This window comes from Asterias amurensis, chromosome 10, assembly GCF_032118995.1.
Source record: "Asterias amurensis chromosome 10, ASM3211899v1".
NCBI classification, from domain to species: domain Eukaryota; kingdom Metazoa; phylum Echinodermata; class Asteroidea; order Forcipulatida; family Asteriidae; genus Asterias; species Asterias amurensis.
In genome coordinates this window covers 20466828-20489723 of record NC_092657.1, presented here as the reverse complement: position 1 = coordinate 20489723, position 22896 = coordinate 20466828, and the positions used below count along the sequence as shown (strand labels likewise).

The window sequence follows — 22896 nt, the reverse complement described above, 5'->3', positions numbered from 1 at the left end:
AGAGACTAAACGATTTGAGATTATGATGTAAAATGATCTACACTGCCCCGAGGTAAAATGAATAATTCTCAGCAATGCAAGCTCAATCATTTCAAAGACGTATTAGAAATCCCACCGGCGCCCCGTACGAGGTGAAATGCCTCAGCAAAGGACAGGTGACCTACGCTTTCAGGGGTGAATTTCACAAAGAGTTAGGACTAGTCTTATCTCGAGTTAGGACCATATACTCGTCCTAACTTAGGACTAGCCATGCAATTTGTATATCTCCTAGGACTAGTCCTAAGTTAAGACTAGTCCTAACTTCTTGTGAAATCGACCCCTGTTCAGACGAAGTCAAAGTTTACTCTTGCGCTGCAAAATGGTTTAAACAGTCCAAGTTTCGGGGAAATAAAGACGACAAAGCAAGATAAATTACCATAATAAGTCGACAACTTATTGTTGGTACTTTCAAAACTGCATTGTTTTTTGAAAAGTAAGAAATTAATGCATCACTTAAACTGTAGTATAAAAAAAGCCAATGTCAATATTTGTGCGTGAAATTCTAAATATTTTCAGTAATAATATAACCGAATATAGCAAAGCAAAAATATCTGATTTAATGAAATAAGTTGAAAAACATCCTTAAGCAACCGCGCAGTTCTGAAAGATATTAATATTTTAAGTAATATCAGAAGAAATATTACCAGTAGTTTAATATAAACACTAGACATTGTTATCTTTAAATAAGGCCATGTACAGTCTATAGCGCGTAACTTATATGCATGTACATGTATACACAGGGCCCAATTTCAAAGAGCTGCTAAGCACAAACATTTGCTTAGCATGAAATTTTTGGCTTGATAATAACATGATTACAAATCAAATTTCCACGTGATTTTCAGGATAAGCAAACAGCCGAATACCAGTAATAAGCAATATGCAATAAGTGGAAATTTGGTTGACAATCAAGGCAGAAATTTCATGCTAAGCAAATGTTTGTGCTTAGCAGCTCTATGAAATTGGGCCCAGTTTGAATGCCGTAAGCTAAGATATTTGATAGCAGTGATCAATAATCACAAACTAGAAAAAAGAATGACAACAATGTGCTTAGCAAGAAATATCTTCCTTGATAAAAACAGGATTACCAACCTCATTTCCATGTGATTTTCGGGATTAATAAACAACAGCCGAGTACAAGTAACAAGCAATACAAAATGAATATAATTTTTTTGTTTCTCTTTTTTTTGTCTTCTTTTTTTCCCCTTTTTTTTCTTGTCTTCATCGAGAAACAAATGTCATGCTAAGCAACCTTTTGAGCTAAGCAGCTTTATGAAATTGGGCCCTAATCTCAAAATGGCTAATGCCGTAGGAATAAGATATCTGATACTATTGATTGAGTTAATATCACAAAATAGAAAACAGGGCTGTCAGGTTTTGACGGACCCTGCTCTAAAACACACCTGAGGTGTTTTTAAACACTCCATTACACAACCGTGACACTCCGTTATGCCTTTACTTCCAGTCGATTTAACCGTTCACTCGACCCATTGCAAATTGTATGATGTTTAACTTAATAAAAAACGTTTTTTTGAATCTCTGTTTGTTTAATAATTCATTGTGATACATCAGAGCAGACAGTACCTGCGGTTGCTTAAAGTAACGTTACAGAGTTGGTAAGAAACAAAAATCATGAAGATAACAGATTTACATCAAACTTACAAGGTCTAATGATGATGATAGTGGAAAACATCCATTGAAATATTTCTGTCTGAAATGTCATATTTGATGAGAAATAAAATAATCTAACTTCGCGTTTGGAGTTTTTCGCTCAGTGAGCGTTTTATTCATTTTAATTTTGGCATCGATGCAAATTCAAAATTTTTAATCAGTTTTTCACTATTCTCTCGTGACCCAGATGGCCGATCGATCTCAAACTTCTACAGGTTTGTCAGTTTATGTATATTATGGTGGATTACATAACGTGCTAGCACTGCAAGCAACGGTTTTGTAAGCAAAAAACTATTCTGTAATGTTCCTTTAAAGGATGTTTCTCAACTGTTCTGTTTCATTAAGTCCAATATGTTTTGCTTAATATTAATGAAATTATTTGCACTTTTCTTGGTTCTTGGTTGTTTAACAATTCATTGTGAATCATCCGAGGAATTGCAGACAGAATCGCTCTGTTGCTTAAAGGATGTTTTTTTTTTCCTCAACTGTTTTCGTCTCATTAAATCCAATATTGTTGCTTACATAATTTCTGTTTTATTAATAATGAACATATTTGCACTTTTCTTGATTACACGTTGTTTAATAATTCATGGTTAAAAACCAGAAGGATTAAACACAATACCGCTCCGTTGCTTAAAGGATGTTTTTCGAGTTCTTTTATCTCAGTTAATCCATATTTTTGCATACATAATTTCTGTTGTAATATTAATGAAAAAATTTGCACTTTTCTTGATTCCACGTTGTTTAATAATTCATCGTTAAAAATCAGAAGAAATTAACACAATACCGCTCCGTTGCTTAAAGGATGTTTTTCAAGTGTTTTTGTCTCATTAAATCCAATATTGTTGCTTACATAATTGCTGGTGTAATATTAATAAAAATTGTTTGCACTTTTCTTGATTCCACACGTTGTTTTTAAATAACTCACTGTGATAAATCTGGTGGATTGCATAAACAGTTCGGTTGCTAAAGGATGTTTTGCAAATTCTTTTTTCTAACTTAATCAAATAACTTTGCTTAGATAATTTATGTTATGTTTAAAAATATTTGCATTTTTCTTGATTGTATGTTTGTTTTTAAAATAATTAATGGTGAAAAAATCAGGGGGAATTAACACAATACCGCTCGGTTGCTAAATGACTTTTCTCAACTCGTCTTATGGTAATAAATTCATTTTTGTTGCCTAAACATTTTAGGTTGTGATATTACTGAAAATATTTGCTCTTTCACTGCTCTACCTTTTTCCTTTTGTATTTTCTATGACCAATTCAATGATGCACACTTTTTTGTTCATGATAAAACCGGGGGAGTTTATATGAGAAAGTGTTTGTCAGAATGGCTTGAAGCTTTGCATAGGATTATTATTATTATTCCTTTATTTTATTATTTTTTTTTTTACATTACAATAATTATTAAGTGTGACGGTGCGCTGTTCATGGTAACGAGTATGGGTTGAAAATATTGCGATCGTCAAAGGAAATGCGTGGATGGATTTTACGTGTATATGAATGAAGAGCTGGGATGGGTCTTTCTAATCATGCGGGAATCTTTCCACTCATCGTCAACTCACTCATGATCTTAACTTCCTACTTGTTATCATCCATCATCGTGAGAACCATCTGACAAATTAATCACCAATTAGTGTATTAGGGGGGAAAGGTCTTCTGAGAGATACTAGGATCTGATATAAGATGGAGTAAGAAGTCAGGAAGTCCATGTCAGGATCGCACTTAAATGGATTACTTCAATGTTAGATATGGCAGTATGTAGAGTAGGGGAGGTGGGGAGGTATGCAGGGTGGGGTGATGGGTGAATGACGGCAGAGAGTAGGGGGCATGGGTAGGGCGAAGTAAGGGGTTGGTGAGGGTGCGCAGTGATGTGTGAAAGTAGCAAGTGGGTAGAGGGAGCTGAGTGGGGAGTAACGGGATTATGGGAGGTACGCGGAGACGAGATGGGGGTGAATTTCTCGAAATCAAGCATCTGAAAGCACACGACTTCGTATGACAAGGGTGTTTTTTTTTTCTTTCATAGTTATCTCGCAACTTCGGCGACCAATTGAGTTCAAATTTTCACAGGTTGGTTATTTTGTGCATATGTTGAGATACACTAAGTGAGAAGACACGTCTTTCACAATTACCAATAGTTGTTGGACTCACATTGTGCGAACCACGAAACTACAGTTCATGATATTATGATTATCAATACAAACAATCCCGTTACCAAAAAGTATCCAAGAATACAACCGTACTGTAATCCACATACAACCAAGCCAATCCTCTTCAAAAAAAAAAAAAAAAAGCCGTGGAAACAAATTTCACCGAATATGTATGTGGACTTTCTTAACTGACAGAAATCAGTTACCTTCTTTGATGCCCACAATATGGGCCCAAATTTCAAAAAGCTGTTTAGTAGAGAGTTCAACTTGACAAAATGTCCTTGCTTAGCAACTATTGAGCTGGTACCAGTTTTCACAACGTTAACTAATATGAATATCAGCTAGGGCCCAGCCGTCGATTTCCCTAATAGCTTCCCAACTTAAGTTGAATCTTATGACTTAGGACGAGTCCCAACCCGTAGCATGCATACCTTAAAATTAATCCTATAGTTAGGATGAGTTACTCATCCTAACACTTGATAGGATTGATCCTAGCGTTTCAAGAAACCGGCTGCAAGTTATCCCAAAATGACAAACTTTCAACAAGATGCACATTACTTTAGTTGGTGCCGTAGGCTTGGCTAAGCAACATATTTCAGTGCGTATCACGTTTGTGGGCTTACAGGCTGTACACAACTTAGACTTGGCTCAAGTCGCAATCCCGTGCCCATCTAGTATTTTGTGATGCTCTGCATTCCCAAACCTGTTCCGCACTCGGGATCATAGCAACATTTTGACGGCGGCGGGTATGCTTGGAGACATCTCGCCAGATAACGGGGTTTGAATCAAGTCTATATAAAACTGGGCTTTGGTCGCTTTGCTAGACGGAGTTTTGGGTCTAACCGCTTGGGGATATTTACCACCTGGGGTTTAGGTTTGGAAATTATGATCCTCACGGCGACCATAATATGTCCAAGATAGCTGCCCTATACATGTTATTATCGTACAACCGTTAAGGATAAATGTGTCTGCATGACAAATAATACACGGAGTCGTCTGGAGCGTGTATAATAGTATTGATCCAAAAGCTTCGCAAAATATCACTGTCTGGTTATACCGTCTTAAAGGAGCACCATACATTTAAGTGTTTGCAGTTTACCATTATTATAGAATACAATTATTGACTGCTTCGAGTGCTATGGTTAAAACTATGACTCCCGAGGTGATCCCCGGAGCGTTTTATTTTCCCGAGGCGAAGGGGAAAATAGAACGCTCCGGGGATCACCGAGGGAGTCATAGTTTTTAACCATTGCACGAGTAAAAGCAGTCAATATTTGTTTTATAACACCAACAACATTTCTAATACTGTACTATTAAGTTACAGACCCGAATGCTACAATCCACGGACAACGGGAATGCAAATTGCGAAAACTTTTACTGTGCTGCATGTAATGTCATGTAATCCGAAATGGTTACAGACTATTATTTATCATCATCGTACAGGTCAACGGACGTCTTGGGACTGCACGCCGTGTAATAGTCGTCGGACTATCACACGGCAATGGATGCACTATCACACGGTCGCGTTTATAGTAAAACTTAAGACATGTCATGTGACGCGCTTTAAACCAATGAAAAGACAGAATTTGTAAGGGGTGTTATAAACCGTTCTATTGCAACGTCACAGCCCAAATTAAACCGAGGTTGGAAAACTACGACTAGCCATAATATATACAAATCAAAATAGAATAGCCATAGCTTGTAGACATGATACTCACGAAATATTCAAAAATAAGTTGAGCTTAAGAGATATTTCAGTTCATGAATCATAACAAGAAAATAATGAATTTTGTCGCAATTTGTTTTGACACAATCGATTGTTTTGCTATCAGTCGGTCGGCAATGCCAACAATGGAAATGTTTATTTCCATTCCTGAGAATTAGTTTTTGGACTACATTCGTAAGTACATTATTTAAACAACTTACCCAACACCATATTATGCAGTCCATGCTGACCTCATCCCCTCTGCCTGCTGAGAGTCACATGGCTAGGTACATAACGTAACTGTAGCGAATAAAAATGTATTACTGTAGTTTTCTTGTGATTCGGCAACTTAACAACAATAAGTATCAGACCCGGCTTTCCGTTCCTAGAACTAGACGGAAAGCTGGGGACAGCTCATTCTCCATAGCTGCCCCTCACCTATGGAATGAGCTCCCCGCGGGTCTGAGAGAGGCGATCTCGTTGCCTGTATTCAAAAGCCTCCTCAAGACATTTCTATTCCCCACCCATCCTCTTTTTTTTTTTTTTTTTTTTTTTTTTGCATGGTCTCATGTAAAGCGCTCTGTTCTCCGTAGAGCGCTATACATGCTTCATATTATTATTATTAAGCATCAGAATTTGAAACTTTGCATGGTGGAAATACGATACAGTAAGGTTTGATGTAACCATGTAATGATGAGTTGGGGCGGTTCTGAGTTCTGAGTTGATTCCCACGGATTTTCTTTTCAGAACCACCCCAACTCACTTGGGGATTATCTTTAAAATGGTGTTAAATCCATTATACACCTTCGGAACAGAACAAAACAACACAGATTTACAAATAACTTACAGGGTTTACAGAAGGTAATGGTGAACGACTTCTCTTGAAATGTTATTCCATGAGATGCTTTACTTTTTGAGAAAACATTAAAACAATTATCAATTCTCGTTGTCGAGAATTACGGATTTATTTTAAACACATGTCATGACACGGCGAAACGTGCGGAAACAAGGGTGGGTTTTCCCCGTTATTTTCTCCCGACTCCGATTGACCGATTGAGCCTAAATTTTCACAGGTTTGTTATGTTTATAAGTTGTGATACACGAAGTGTGGGCCTTTGGACAATACTGTTTACCGAAATTGTCCAATGGCTTTAATTGCATAACCTACTAGATAATGAATATTGCAGTCAATGTGAAACCAGCTGTTTATATAGCGTGGTAGGAATCGAACCCACAACCTTACCTTCTAGTTGCAGTCTAACCACTTGACCCCGGTGACTCTAAACATACAGCTGTTCTCTGTTCAAATACTCTTTGGCGTAAAAATCCCTGTAAAAATTTGGCCCATTTTTAAACTTCCCGAGTAATTATGCATACTTGTTATGTACAGAATGATGTTGTATGCAGTACCATTACATGATTGACCAGGCATCGACGCAGCAGCAACACAGCAATGGATGCTGGTGCCACCTCAGTCAAAACCTCAAAAATCCCAGCACATTCCTTTGCAGTACCAGGCAGAGCGCAAGACAATGGCACAGCAATGTGTAAAAACCATTGTACACCACAATGGTAGCCTCTTGTGTGGGTTACAGTTAGAATACCTTGGTTCATACATAAACTACACACGTGCCAGGTAACAAGCCACAAAGAAAACTGGGGTGGATTTCGCAAAGGTAGTCCTAACTTAGGACTAGTCCTAGGCAATGCTAAGAGATAGGGCCAGTCCTAAGTTAGGACCAGTATTATACTCATCCTAACTTAGGACTGGTCCTATCTCTTAGCATTGCCTAGGACTAGTCCTAAGTTAGGACTACCTTTGTGAAATCCACCCCTTTGGGGTTAACAACTAAAAACGTACTAGATATAATTAACGTTATAGACCTTTATCACTGTGTGGCCATCTTGATTTTACTCCATTCCAACTCATTGTAACCAAACTGAGACTATTAAAACAATAGTCTGGTGCCATGTTTGCGCAATGCATGTTAGTATTCATACTCTTATGGAAAAAGGGAACATGACCAAGGTGGTGACAGCGTGATAACGTTCTATTTGACCCTGTATTCTCCAGATTAACGTGCCAGCACTCTTTACACCAAATGAGAGTCTTGCGTTATGTGGGCGGTCTTCGTATGTTCTCAACATGTTAAGTCGAATTCGGGTGGTTTTGTTGCTTTGCTATAGTCTAAAACAAATAGGGTTGCAGTTCTTGTTTTATCACTTCTACGCTCATAGACAGAAATTGCTTAAGCATAAGCGTATAAGTAAGCAAGAAAAGTTGCGTCCACTGTGGTTTTGCATAGTGACGTAATTCATTCCCGTGCAGTATAAAAATTGGAATGTTGGCAGCCAATAAAGGATGATCTCAAATATATACATATTACAGTTTTCCAACAGCTGCAGTCCATCCAGGAAACATAACAAATATAACGAGTATCTTACCTCACGTTAAAACATGGTAAAAATGGGTTTTCTCCAGAACGCTCCAAGCCAAATTTCTGAAAAACGTTGGGTCAAACAAACCCGCGCGACAAAGGAATCGTGACGTCAGTGGCTATTTTGTGTGGAAATGCCAAAGCTGGAGAACTGTGTTCAACACCAATAGGGGAAATTCGTCACTGGCGTCCAGGGTCATTATAATAGATAAGCCGTATTGACTCTCGGCTGAAAATGCCGCGCGGCCGGGTGCATTTTTGACTCGAGATAGTTATTACTCAACGCAAATTTTGAGAGTAAAATGGTTATTAACCTGTATCTGCGATGTATATTTGGCCATAAATAGGTAACAGTTGACATACTGAGATCATCCTTTATTGGCTCTTTAACAGCGCTATGAAATGGAAATCGCACAGTAAGCACGAAGTCGGCCATTAAATGAACACGTTGCCTTGGATCGGACGAGTTGGTCAAAACAAAAGCGTTTGTAACCGTTTTTTATAAAATGCATATGGTTGGAAAGATGTTTTAAAAGTAGACTACAATGATCCACACAAGTTTGCTTCGAAATTGCGTGGTTTTCCTTCTACTGTACGAACTAACAACATGGTCGGCCATTTATGGGAGTCAAAATTTTGACCCCCCAGAAATGGCCGACGTGTTAGTTGACAAGGTAAAAGGAAAACCACGCAATTTCGAGGCATGTTTGTGTGGATCATTGTATTCTACTTTTACAACATCTTTCTACCCATATGCATTTTATAAAAACGGTTACACACGCTTTTCAAAGACCAACTCGACCGATCTAAGGCAACGTGTTCCTTTAAATAGCTTTATGGAATTGGGCCCTGATCAGTTGAAAATATCTTGGTTCTTGTCAAACCTTGACCAACAAGAATTCACTCTTCCCTATAGACCATGTGAACAGTTGTGTGTGACCTTGTACATTCTTTGAGTATTCTGGCAGGCAATATACTACACAGTAAACACACTGGTCCTATGAGAAAGTTGACATGTTGTGTCTTAATTCTCACATAAAACCAAGAGTTGTGAAAGTAAAGCTTGAACTTGTTTGAGATGTGCCCTCCTTTCATCATCAGAATAAGACACACTACACCAGTGCAATCTCCATAAAATAATAAGATTTTATGTTTTCTTCCATTGAGCTATGTACAAATCGTGCCTGCAGAAAGTCCAGGCTCTGTGGCTCTTTTGTAAGCATGTGATGTCACAGGTTACATCGTCTATATACACCGGATAAGTGGCAAGGAGCAAAACAGCCACTTTAAGCCTCACCCCAAATCATTCTCACCATCAAAACAAAGTACAAAACACTTTCCTTAAAATGGATTAGACTTCAAGCACTTAACTCACGTTGTTAGTAAATAATACAAACTAGAATGTGCTCTGGGGATTCATAGACCATTTTCTAAACCACGGCTTCGGCTTTGGATTCGGCTTCAGGCTCCGTCCTTTGAAGCCCTGGGCGCGTATGCAAAGCACGCGCAATGTTGTCAAAATAACCGCGGGCCAAGCTAGCCTGAGCCAAATCTGAAGTCGTAGACGTTGTTTCGAAAAGGGCCGTACACGACGAAGCAATTAATGCTGGGAGGTGTTTTCTGTTTAACAATGAGGCGGTTTCTGAGAATTGACAGCGATTTTGAGTTGTTTTGGCAGATTTGACGTGGATCAGGTTGGCTTAATGGCTTTTCTGGCACAACTCTTTTATGTCAGTAAAGCGAAGATTCAAACTGCAAACCACAAACACGGTTTGGGTTTTCCGGTCTCGTCTCAGTGACGTGGGCTTTATCACCATAGACAGCCATCTATCTATACGCCAGCATATGAACATAGTATGTCGCAAAGCCTCGTTCGCACTTTATAGAATCGGCAAAGTGCGCCATCTTCTCAATAAGCAAACTACAGAGATTCTGGGCCACTCATTTGTTAGCTCTCTTCTGGATAACTGCAACTCTCTCTTGTTTGACATTCCCCAAAAATACATAGCTCAACTTAAACATATCCAGAATTCCGCTGCCCGTCTGTTTTCACGTTCTACTAAGCGCACACACATCACTACGGTTCTTAAAGAATTACACTGGCTTCCCATCTCTTGTAGAATTCAATACAATCTTCTCAACACTACTTTTAAAGCAATCCATGGAACATGCCCCAGCTACCTGTCTTACTTCATCATCCCTTTTAGTACCAGCCCGTCCACTCCGTTCATCATCACAACATCTCCTCACCATACCATCCGTACGAACTAAATTTATTTATTAATTTATTTATTTATTTATTTATTTATTTTATTTCTTCGGACAAAAAAAAGCAAAACAATAAAACAAGCACAGGCCGTCCAGGGAAGGGCAAAAGTCCAAAAACTGTCATCAAAAAAGATGTGCTCTCCAGACCTAGCTTAAATCCTTCGGTTCAACATTTTTTTTTTGTATAGTGTAGTCCACCTCTTATAAACAATACAATTTTATCAAAACAGTATACTTATCTATCTAACTGCTCAGCACACAAACTGATGCAGCAAATTTAAAAGCACTGGACACTATTGGTAACTACTCAGATGAATTATTCTCAAACAACTTACGTGGTAAGTATTGTTTGAAGCTATGCATGGTGTGGAGAAACAAGAAGAAACTATAAAACCAAAATAGTAAACTTGTGGGTACAACCATGTGTAAATCTCTTAGGGTGAGTGTTGGCTTGGAAAGGAGCCGGTTGGGTCTCGACGTTTCAAACAGTATTCTCTGCTCGTCTTCATGAGAATGCTGGACTGCAGTCGGTGGTGGAGCTTAAAGGGTGTATGTACTTTTTGTAGGACAAAAACACAATGTCCACAGATTTACACTAAACTTACACAGTTTGAAGATTTAATGATAGTAGAAAGCTTCCCTGAAAATATTACGTGCTGAGGTGCTGTAGTTTTGGGGAAATGAGTAAAACAATGTCACGAAAATAATGTTCGTCTCATGAGACGGAAATTATTTTAAGCATTTACAAACGTTTTTTCATGACATTGTTTCACTCATTTCTTAAAAACTACAGCACCTCAGTAAGTAATATTTGAAGAGAAGCTTTCCACTATCATTATCTTCAAACCCTGTAAGTTTAATGTAAATCTATGGACATTTTGAAAAGTACCCAAATCCCTTAAGTAGCGCTGGGTGGATGAGCATTTGGGTGGGAATTAAACTTACTTGGTAACGAGCAATGGAGATCTATTGATAGTATGAAACATTGTGAGAAACGGCTACCCCTGAAGTAGTGTAGTTTTTGAGAAAGGGGTAATTTCTCACCCAAATAATACAATGCTTCAGCTGAATGCTTAAGGGTGTTTTTTATCGTTTTCTTGCACATTCGACGACCAATTGAGTTACATTTTCACAGGTTTGTTATTTTAAGCGTGTTGAGATACACCAAGTGAGAACACTTGTCTTTGACTATATAACAAAATTTGTTCAGAGCCTTTACCCACAGACAGACGTCACTTGTAAAAGCATTGCTCTCGGTTTGGCGGCACACACACGCTTCCAGGCGTTTACAATGTCAATGTTTTTTGTGTAAATTTTGGTAATAACCTGTATAACATCAGTCTACCGGCTGTACCAACTTGGACACCGCTCTCGACAGGGGCAACTTTCATAGAGCTGCTTAAGCAAAAATGTTGCTTAAGCACGAAAGCAGCTCGCTTATTTTACACATGTTACTGGCCAAAATGTTATGCCATATACATTGATTGTGACTGGTAATTAGCTGTTGTTCACTTAGCATAACAATTGAGTGGATTCTTGGACGGTAATCTGAATTTACTAAGCAAGGATTTTTTTGCTTAAGAAAAATTGTGTGCTTAAGAAGCTCTACGAAATTGGTCCCTGGTCTGTGTGCTCAGATTCGGTTTGCGGGACACGGACGAGTTTGATCGGGCGAGTTGGTCTATGAAAACCATTTCAAACTGTCTGTATATGGTAAACAAAGATGTTTTGCAAGTATAGACTATAATTATTCACATAAACATGCCTCGAAATTGCGTTGTTTCCATTTACTTTGCGATATATTACGGTCGGCCATTTTCTGGTTTTCAAAAATTAGACTCCACAAATTTGCGTGCAGTGGTAGTTTACGACGTATTTAAAGGCACAGGAGTGGATTTCACAAAGAGTTGGGACTAGTCTTATCTCGAGTTAGGACCAGTTACACGTCCTAACTTAGGACTATCCATGCAATTTGTATACCTCCTAGGACTAGTCCTAAGTTAGGACTAGTCCTGACTCTTTGTGAAATCGACCCCTGGGCACCTTCGATAGTTGTCAAAGACCAGTCACCTCGCTTGGTGTATCTCAACATATGCACAGAATAACAAACCCGTGGCAATTTTCACTCGATTGGTCGCGGAGTTGCGATAGAGATGGAAGAAAAAACATCCTTGTCGCTAACCTAATTGTGATACCTCAGGTCTGGCGGTTCAGTTCAAATATTTTAATGAGAAATTACTTCTTTCTCAAAAAACTACGTTATTTCGAGGGAGCCGTTTCTCACAATGTTTAATACTATCAACCACTCCCCATTACTCGTTACACAAGTAAGTCTTTATGCTAACAGTTATTTTGAGTAAGTCTTTATACTAACAGTTATTTTGAGTAAGTCTTTATGCTAACAGTTACTTTGAGTAGGTCTTTATGCTAACAGTTATTTTGAGTAAGTATTTATGCTAACAGTTATTTTGAGTAAGTATTTATGCTAACAGTTATTTTGAGTAAGTCTTCATACTAACAGTTATTTTGAGTAAGTCTTTATACTAACAGTTATTTTGAGTAAGTATTTATGCTAACAGTTATTTTGAGTAAGTATTTATGCTAACAGTTATTTTGAGTAAGTATTTATGCTAACAGTTATTTTGAGTAAGTATTTATGCTAACAGTTATTTTGAGTAAGTATTTATGCTAACAGTTATTTTGAGTAAGTATTTATGCTAACAGTTATTTTGAGTAAGTATTTATGCTAACAGTTATTTTGAGTAAGTCTTTATGCTAACAGTTATTTTGAGTAAGTCTTTATGCGTACAGTTATTTTGAGTAAGTCTTTATGCGTACAGTTACTTTGCGTAATTACCAATAGTCTCCAGTACTTTCAAGGGACACCGTGCAATTTCGAGAAATATTACTTGTGTGGATCATTATATTCTACTTTAAAACATCTTTCTAACCCATAAAATAATACTGGCTTCTTAAAGCGTGCATATCCATCACTCAGTGACGCCCCTGACGGTTGAGCAAACTGTATTTCCTGCAATGTATGTAGGACTCATAGAGCTATATATAGCTCTATGGTGGGACTATATGTTCGAAATGTCCATTTTATAACAAACGGTTTCAAACGCCTTTCATAGACCAACTCGCCCGATCCAAAGCAACGTGTCCCTTTAAAGGCTTACGCTGCTTGTTTAGAAATGCTGCTATTTATTATCACACAGACGACCCCAAATCGAGTAACGTAACAGCCCGTGGGCAAATAACGATCATCTTTTTATTCCACCATCATAATCTCATTGTTCAAGATTATTTTTTTTCGTTGGCCATTTTGTTCAGACGTCGGGAATGCACTTTGTATGGTTTGACACGTTGAAACTCGAGAGTGTCAGAGTATAATGCTCGAAGGTGTAACGTGGATCAATCACTGTCTTAGCAGTGATGAAAAGGGCACGTTTGCTGAACTTTTTGTCAAATCTGTAAAGGCAGTGGACAAAAATAGTTATCAACATAAAACCTTACTTGGTAACAAGTGTTGGGAGAGGTTGGTAGTATACAACATTGTGAGAAACGGCTCCCTCTGAAGTGACGTAGTTTTCGAGAAAGAAGAAAGTTTTTTTTTTTTTCATTTTTTTTTTCTTTCATTTTTGACGACCAATATAGCTCAAATTTTCACAGGTTTGTTATCTTATTCATATGTTGAGATACAGTAAGTGCGAAGACGTGTCTTTGAGGACATTGTACACTTTTGGTAATAATAAATTTATTAAATTTATTTAAAACAAATTATTAAATTTATAAAACTCTATAAATTTAACAAACTTATATTAATTGTTTTACTATTTGTAATTAAATTTCTACAACAATTTCTATGTCTGACAACATTCTATATTTTTTTTACATTTCTGACTCATTTCGGTCGGGAAAAAAAACACATTACTGTCAGACAAATCGCTATTTCCGATCCATTACATCCTTAAAAACATTTTTGTACGACCCAAATGTACCTCACAAATCATTATTTCCAATCCATAGCATAAAAATGTCCGTTCCATTAAGAATTATTTATTAGTAGTATTAATGGGCTGGAAATGCTTTATGTATCCATTACTTCGCTACATGAATGAGCACGTTCCGCCATTTTGAACAGTTCACGAAGTAAACGGGAAATTTGACACTTTCGAACTACACTTTTTAGAATCAGTTCTATTTAGGATATTTTTAAAAAGTTAGTTGCTGGTACTTTGGTTAAAGCCATTATATACACTTTCGGAATAGAAAAATAAATAAAAGTTCACAGATTTACAAATAATTTAAAGGGTTTATACAGAAGGTAATTGTGAAAGACTTCTCTTGAAATATTATTCCATGAAATGCTTTACTTTTTGAGAAAACATTTAAACAATTATAAATTCTCGACAACGAGAATTACGGATTTAAAGTAAACACATGTCATGACACGGCAAAACGTGCGGAAACAATAATGGGTTTTCCCGTTATTTTTTTTCCGACTCAGATGACCGATTGAGCCTAAATTTTCACAGGTTTGTTATTTTATATATAAGTTGTGATACACGAAGGCACTGGACACTATTGGTAACTACTCAAAATATTTGATGTAATTCCAGGGGCTCACCCGGGCCAGCCCACAGTGCCCTGCTTGTGGAGTGGGTCACTTGGGGTGACCCGATAAGCATGTCGTCACCAAGAGAGGACAAGTGTGATCGTTCGAATAGCTTATGTCGGGCGCTCAATCGAGTGCCGCGGGGTCGACCCAGGGAAGCTGATCGAACGCACCCTATAATGTCTTGGCTGACCCGACCCACAGCTCTTTATCCTAAATGAACAAGTAACAGAGGTTTGGGTTAGGATTGTTCGCAGGTTCTGTTAATTCATTAAATAGTACACCAAGTATAGACCTTTATCACGGTGCAGCCATCTTGAATTTCTCCCATTGATTTCATTGTTACCAAACCGGGGCTAAAAAAAACAAAGTAGTCTGGTTCCTAATCGCATGATGATTATAAGCATTCATAATTGGTATTCGACACAAAGAACATGACCAAGTTGGAGGCAGCGTGATATAAGTCTATTTTGCCCGTTTGGTAGATTATGTTCTTTTGAGAACTTGTTTTGTTTCTTATTTTGCTCCCGCTGGGTAGACTTGGGAAATTTGGGAGACTCTCAGTTCTGAAATGGAAAAATCTTGTTGTTTAACTACCTGTGCGGAAGGTGGTCATTCGACCAGGACTACTTGCTTTAGTTGATCAAGGCATGGAGGAAGGAAGAGAAGGAGCTCGAACGACCCGCAAAACCGCAGAGTAACAAAATAATATTCTGACAATGCCCTTGTCTGGCCAGTGGAAAAAGAAAGGGGACCTCAAGCTGGACGGCCGATTAACGAGCGGGATTAAATCTCTTTGCATGTACAGAACGTGTGGTACCGCCAGTCTGCGCTCTTGCCTGCTTGTAAAGTTGAATCATTGGAGACAAGAATTGTGAATATACACGTTTTCATTTACCGTTTGTGGTGTTTCACGGAAACATCATGGCATATTTTTACATTTTTTGTGACTTTCCGGTCACTAGCGGTGGTTCAAAATTTGGGCATTAGCACACGAGGGTGGTTGTATTCAATTGTGTTTTTCGATTTGGTGAGCACAAGTATACAAAATTTTTATCAGGTCTCAAAAAAGTTGTTTGTTCTGTATTATATCCATACGACATAGGACACCATGGTTAAGTGAAGAACCAAGTGCGCACGCGCAAACTCACATACGCCAGGTCGCCCATTGTCTTTATAATGTATGTGGGTTATTACGAGGTGTCGTTAAACGACCGCGGTACCACGGGTTCGACTTTTTTTAAAGTCCCTTCGTTCGAGCTCCTTCTATTCCTTCCTCCATGATCAAGGGGACTTCTTGTTATTAACTTCACTACCACGGAGTGAATTCTAAATTGGTCTCAATGTTTCGATTAGCTTGCTCTATTCATCGTCAGGAGACTGTAAATCTGAAATCGTGCTATTAGAATATAAAGTAAGACAAGTTCTCAAAGAACATAATCCATCAGACATTTAGATACACACATGGTGTTACCGTAAACCAAATAATTGATACCTCACCATGCAATGCCTCAAATCCGAAATATATTTACACGTTGAAACTTAATCCGTCGAGAGTGTGATATCTACTATTGACGTAAACATGACTAAGACGGCAATGGCATTTCTGAAATAACTTTTGGTTGATAATCTGCTTTTGGGAGATCTCTTTTTCAAAGGACACTCGCTTTATATTTCGTTGACGTCTTTTCAACTTCCAGTCTTTTGTTCCAAGGTGGGAAACAAATGCTTGCCTCAATTCTTGCTTTCTGGAATTCCCTGGGGCTCAGTTACAGAGTTGAATTCTTATGGTTCGATTCATTGCTATAGAATCTGCTTCTTAGACGCTTCAATCGGTTTAGGTTTTCCTTTTTTTAATCTCAGACAATCGTCTGCTTTCCAAGACATTTTTTGTGTGATAAATAGGGACATGCTATGACATTGTGGTATCGAACGGGTTGGGTTCGGTATCCCCTTGCTAACCTCTTTTCAAGCATCAGTATCACGTTTCTGGAGGCCTTTTGTTTCCAACATTTGTAACCCAATTTCTTTCGGTTTTGGACTCAAATTTAAATCTGGATTTGGGGTCCATGTTTGCAAAGCTAAAAAATAAGCTGAATAGACTACCCGGCATTGCTGCCTTGAAATACAAAAACGTCATTTTCAGTTTAAAGAGTATTCAAAAATTATACTATCGCTCGAGTTTGGATCCTGGGTTATTTTGTTCTCACTCTTCGCCTTAATTCATCCAAAATGTTTCAGATTTGCTATTTTGGATAACTTATTGTTGATCAACAATATTAGTTTGCGAAGCCTTCTGGGTTTACAAGATGCTATAGCCACAATAGGTCAATTGCCCAACCGTGACGAGTATAATGGAAATTATTCCTTTTTGAGTGAGTGAAGAAAAACTGAGTGCTCCACATCCTGTGAACAAAAAGCTGGCTTTAGCCAAACGGATACTATGAGGGCATCACGCCATAAACCTGCAGCAATACAAAACGGTGCTGACAAAATAAAAAGTACGGTCAGATAGACTAGACAGATCCGTCAATGCTCTTGAAAGTGGACACAGTATAGAGCCCTCTGGCACTAGTGAGTGCGAACGATACCAATACAAGAAGTTGAACGGAGAGAAGATATCACTCAATACTATGGTACAGCATGGGACAAGTTTGATCATTGACCGCTCGTCAACCAATACGGTAACCTATAATGCATTCAATACATTTTGGATACCAGGCGAAATCGCTAAATGGTCGACAAATAAACTGCAGTCCCTCGATCGAACTTAGCTCCTAGGAAGGGACCCAACATTTAATTTTTCGGCACTACCAATACATGTCCAATAACACCAATGATCCAGTGGATAGAGCATGTTGGCTTTATAAAAAAAATTAAGTCATGAGGATTTATAATTTATATTACTCAGTAATCAGACCTTACGTAAGGGTAGCACACTAATGGTGTTCTGGCTCTCAAACGAGGCAAGATCCCCTTATTGTATGTAACTTGTTTTGGTAGCTTTATTAAAGGGATGCTGCAGTAAATTCGAATAAAACATTTAATTTTGCTGTCATTTACTTCTGAAATATGTTTTGAACATCAATAGAATGTGTTTTGTTTATTCCCGATATATCTAACTCGTGTACTTAGCGAATAAGTTTTGTTGATTGTTACCGCCCCCCTACCATCGACGTCATGTCGGGAATACAAACAAAATCATCGGCAAAAAAAGTCTGGTCCCTAGCTACACGCGCCTAGGTACCAGACCACACTGCACACGTGTGTACATGTACTATGCACACGGACGTACAGCTCGGGTTACCGACATGACGTCACGTTTATACAAACAAAGGCTCCCTTTTAGACGCGGGGCGGGTTCCCCTAATCACTTTAAAACCGTTTTTAAAATACTTGCGCATTTAATAAAAAAATTTAAAAATATGTTAGGTTTAAAAGTCGTGTTAAATCGTTTAAATGAATTTAAAAAAAGCATTGGAGCCACCCTTTAACTAGTACTGCTGTCGCTTCATGGTTTGTTTTTAGTAACCCTGTTTCAGTAGATCCTGAGTACGAAAGGGCACACTGAAACAGTCACTGGTTCTTTTCAGAACCCACACTTCTCAAGAGAGATTTATACACTACCGCAAACATCAGCTATAAAATCATGTAATCATGTCTTTAAATCTTCTTACTTTTTCTTCTTTAGAATTTGGCTGCGGCAACACAGATATCCAGCTTCACCCTACTGAACCATACCAGTTGAAGTCTCCTAACTACCCGTCTGACGTCACCGAATTGCTCTACTGCAATTGGCTGATAACTTCTTCTTCTGATATGCAAATTAAGCTGACCGTGCGAGATTTGCATATCGGCTACGGTGATGGAATGACGATTGGAAACGTCCAAACAGACGGTAGTAACAACGTTGATGGGATACTCAACATCGTTCGTGGTGTCAAAGTTCACACCGTCTATTCTTCAAGTCACGTGATACAAATAGAATATTGGACCAATGACCACGGAGGAGAGAAAGACGTCACCACCAGATTTTGGTTTGAGCTTCAACAAATTGATGCAAGTATGTTGTTGTTGTTGTTGTTGTTGTTGTTGTCGCTGTCGCTGTCGCTGTCGCTGTCGCTGTCGCTGTCGCTGTCGCTGTCGCTGTCGCTGTCGCTGTCGCTGTCGCTGTCGCTGTCGCTGTCGCTGTCGCTGTCGCTGTCGCTGTCGCTGTCGCTGTCGCTGTCGCTGTCGCTGTCGCTGTCGCTGTCGCTGTCGCTGTCGCTGTCGCTGTCGCTGTCGCTGTCGCTGTCGCTGTCGCTGTCGCTGTCGCTGTCGCTGTCGCTGTCGCTGTCGCTGTCGCTGTCGCTGTCGCTGTCGCTGTCGCTGTCGCTGTCGCTGTCGCTGTCGCTGTCGCTGTCGCTGTCGCTGTCGCTGTCGCTGTCGCTGTCGCTGTCGCTGTCGCTGTCGCTGTCGCTGTCGCTGTCGCTGTCGCTGTCGCTGTCGCTGTCGCTGTCGCTGTCGCTGTCGCTGTCGCTGTCGCTGTCGCTGTCGCTGTCGCTGTCGCTGTCGCTGTCGCTGTCGCTGTCGCTGTCGCTGTCGCTGTCGTTGTCACTGTCGTTGTTGCTGTTTGTGTTAATTATGTATAGTAGTTTATGTTGATGTTGATAATCCAGCTGCAGTCGTACTGCTGCTGTTGTTGTTGTTCAGTTGATGTTGTAGTTGTATGCTGTTGTTTTATGTTGATGTTGTTTTATTTTGTTGTTGTTGTTGTTGTTGTTGCTTAGGCAGGATTTATATTTTTGTGCAATTAACAGTCAGGTGGACATGGGTTAACACATTTAAAGTTTGTAGTTTGAAATAGGAACCCCAATAGGGAAAACCCACACGCAGGTAGGGACTGACAATGAAATCCTGTCTGAGCCGGGATTAAAATTAAAGTCTCCAGAGTAGGAGGCAGGTGGACAAATAACTGAGCTAATTTTATCACTTTGGTTTAACTATTCTACTTATAGGTTTACTGGATAAGCAGTAAAATTGGGGTCATTGTCTACAAACAAATTCAATTCAATTAAATTCATGTTATTAAAGACATCCCGCTAAAAATAAAATATAAAAGTGTCCAGTGTGAATCTCACTATAAAAAAATAAAAATAAAAATAAATACATATGTAAAATAAAAATATAAACAGGAAAAAATACACAGTGACAAATAAGATTAAGTTTTAAACAGAATAGAAACTGTTTATGGTGTGACAATAACAAGAAGGTTAGTAAGTAACGTAGAAGTCCCAGCCAATTAATACCTTCCGCCAATCAACAAGTAGGACAGTTCTTTTCAGAACTGGGAGGTCTCTCGACAGTTCTTTAAAGAACAAACTCTACCCAACATGTAGATACACACAAGGTGTTACCGCAAACCAAACATATATTGATACCTAACCATAAGTTAATGGGAGACTTAAGGGGCGCTTGGTGGCAGCAGACTTACCAGGTAAAATCCTTTGTTCTTGGTTATGTGCGCATGCTGAGAGCTACGTAACCAATGGGAATCTATCTTGTAAGTTTGCTGCCACCTAGCGTCCCAAAGTCTCTCATTGTGCTATTCGCGAACTAATCAAGAAGTGATTATTTATTGCACAATGTTCAGTGTCGACAGATTGCGACGAGGAAACTGAGTTCAGATGTGAAGACGGCGATGTTTGTGTCGATCGAATTGGAGTTTGTGACGTCATAATGGATTGCCCAGACAGGTCAGACGAGGAAAACTGCCGTGAGTTTTATTTATTGTTTATGAATTTAATTAAAGTTTCATATTTAAAGTTAATGTGGAGCTGTTTATATCCCGTTGTTTTTTGGGATACGTTTAGCCAACAACCTCGTGTCCATAGGGGATTGATCTCGCGTGCCATTTTGGCCCATAAGTACGACAATGCGTACTACTACTACGCCCACGAATACATATCTGAAAACTGTCTCAGCCATAAAAATGGCACAAACGGACGTACAAAGCCCAGGGAAAAGGCGTCGAAAAACGGACAAGTTTTACAGAGTTTTCTACTTTATTACGCCTTTAACAAAAAAGGCATTTATGACTGGGAATAAAAGGGTCGTGGCCGTGCGAATCACACAGCCACGACCCTGCCGGTTTTAAGCGGCAGTATAAGAACTCGTCGCTACCCTTATTTATGCAAGTATGTTTATATCCCTATTCTGATACCACACAGCACTTCCTACGTGTCCAGCCAATGAGCGTTGCGCTAACGAGACCACGTGTCTTCTCCGGAAGTTTCACTGTGATGGAATTATCGACTGCGCAGAAGCAGAAGACGAAAAGAATTGTGGTAAGATAATAACTCAATTGGTAAGATACAGAGAGATAACTTGATGTTTGTGAAAGTGGGCACAATATAGAGCCTTGTGGCACCATGCAGAGAGTACGTTGATACTTTTGAATTATTTTATGCTATAGTTAGCATAGTTTTCATCAACAGTTTCTTGTCGCTATATGCAGCTCAATAAACTTGTTCCCTATTTGACTTTAGGGCATCACTGTGTTTGAAAAATGAATGAATTATTTCAGCAGCGTAACAGCTTTTTACTCAGTGCTATCCGTTCTTCAGAACTGACGTAGGTTGTAAGTTTTTGGTGGGGTTTGTAAAGATCGATTTCACATGACGTCAATTGCAGCCATCTTTGATGTAAATCATCGTAAAAGTGCACGCGGTTACGTCAAGCGCACGAGTCTCAGACAATGGTAGCCTTTCACTCGTGCACGTATCAACGATGAATGCCAATGCAAATGGTTATTCTTCAGAACTGATCGACGTAGTTTGTGAGTTCTTGATAATGGGTTTGTGGGTGTCCCCTCTTCACAACCGACGTAGCTCGTAACATTTTGATTATGGGCTTGTATATAGATGGATTGCACATGACGTTATATATACCGCCATCTTTGATTTAACGATTTGTAAAAGTGCGATTTGGAGAAGTGCTCTGAGAAGACCTAAGGTGCCTCTCGCTGCCTTCTCTATACCAACCATCTGAACCCTTTCGAAAGGGTTGAAGCCTGCGTTGCACCTAGTCACAAACAAACGTTTTACATTCCACAAACCCTTGGTCAAAACGTCTCGAGCTGAGTTAGGCCCATGGGCCCATGTAAGGTCAACTATCACGCGTGCACGTTTCATCAACAATGGCTGCATAGAAGAGGTTCTATTCTCTATTAACACACTTTTGTCTACAATATACTTAGCGTTTCGCAAAGTACTTCGACCAGTTCACTCTCGACTCTATCCATCACTCATCAACAGATAACTATAGCGTGCGTCAATAATCAATTGATGTCAATAAATATCTATAAAGTTACTACACGCAGTTCCAAAATAAGCTTGTAAAAATGAAGTACCTCAATATCATATTTCAGATTTAACAGTTTGCACTATTCCATAAAAATCCTTAGAAAAAAGGAGACAAATCCTAAGGGAGCGGCTTAACTGCACTGTCTGACTTTACAAGATAACAGTCACAAACACGTTCCATGTTTGTTCTGAGTTCGATGATTTCTTTCCGAATTCAAAATGTTGACACAGTGACTGCGCGATGAAGTACCCCGGGGGGAATTTGCTCACAAAGCCCCCACGAGCGCAGGCAGAGTTCCTTTGTGTGTTGCACCGTGTATCGCGTCGTGAGACGGTCATTATGTGTTACCATCATCGCCTCGGATTAACAATATATCCGATTTTACTCGAAGGCATATTTACCCAAGGTGTCGTTTTAAAAATATATTCTTGCAATTTTTTTACGATTTCATGACAAAAAATACTCTACTATTTATGCAATATCTCTAAAGAATGCGTCAAAAACAAGTTCCTTTATCTGCACTACAGACACGATTGACCTGCATGTTAATACAAAATATTAAACCTTAAACATATATTTTTATGTTAGGTTGTTGATCATTTATAATTGTCAACAATGTCCATAAATTAGTATAAGGTTTCAGTTTTAAGTACTTTATTTC

General features: G+C 38.9%; 1 protein-coding gene across 1 annotated transcript in view; it reads left to right on the top strand.

The window, feature by feature from the left end:
- LOC139943164 (uncharacterized) overlaps nt 1–22896 on the top strand; it is a 59580-nt gene that overhangs the window by 17810 nt on the left and 18874 nt on the right. Inside the window, exons 2-4 of the mRNA XM_071939983.1 lie at nt 18583–18954; nt 20524–20646; nt 21101–21217. Of these exons, the coding sequence (XP_071796084.1) occupies nt 18583–18954; nt 20524–20646; nt 21101–21217 (612 nt within the window). The remainder of the gene's footprint in view (nt 1–18582; nt 18955–20523; nt 20647–21100; nt 21218–22896) is intronic.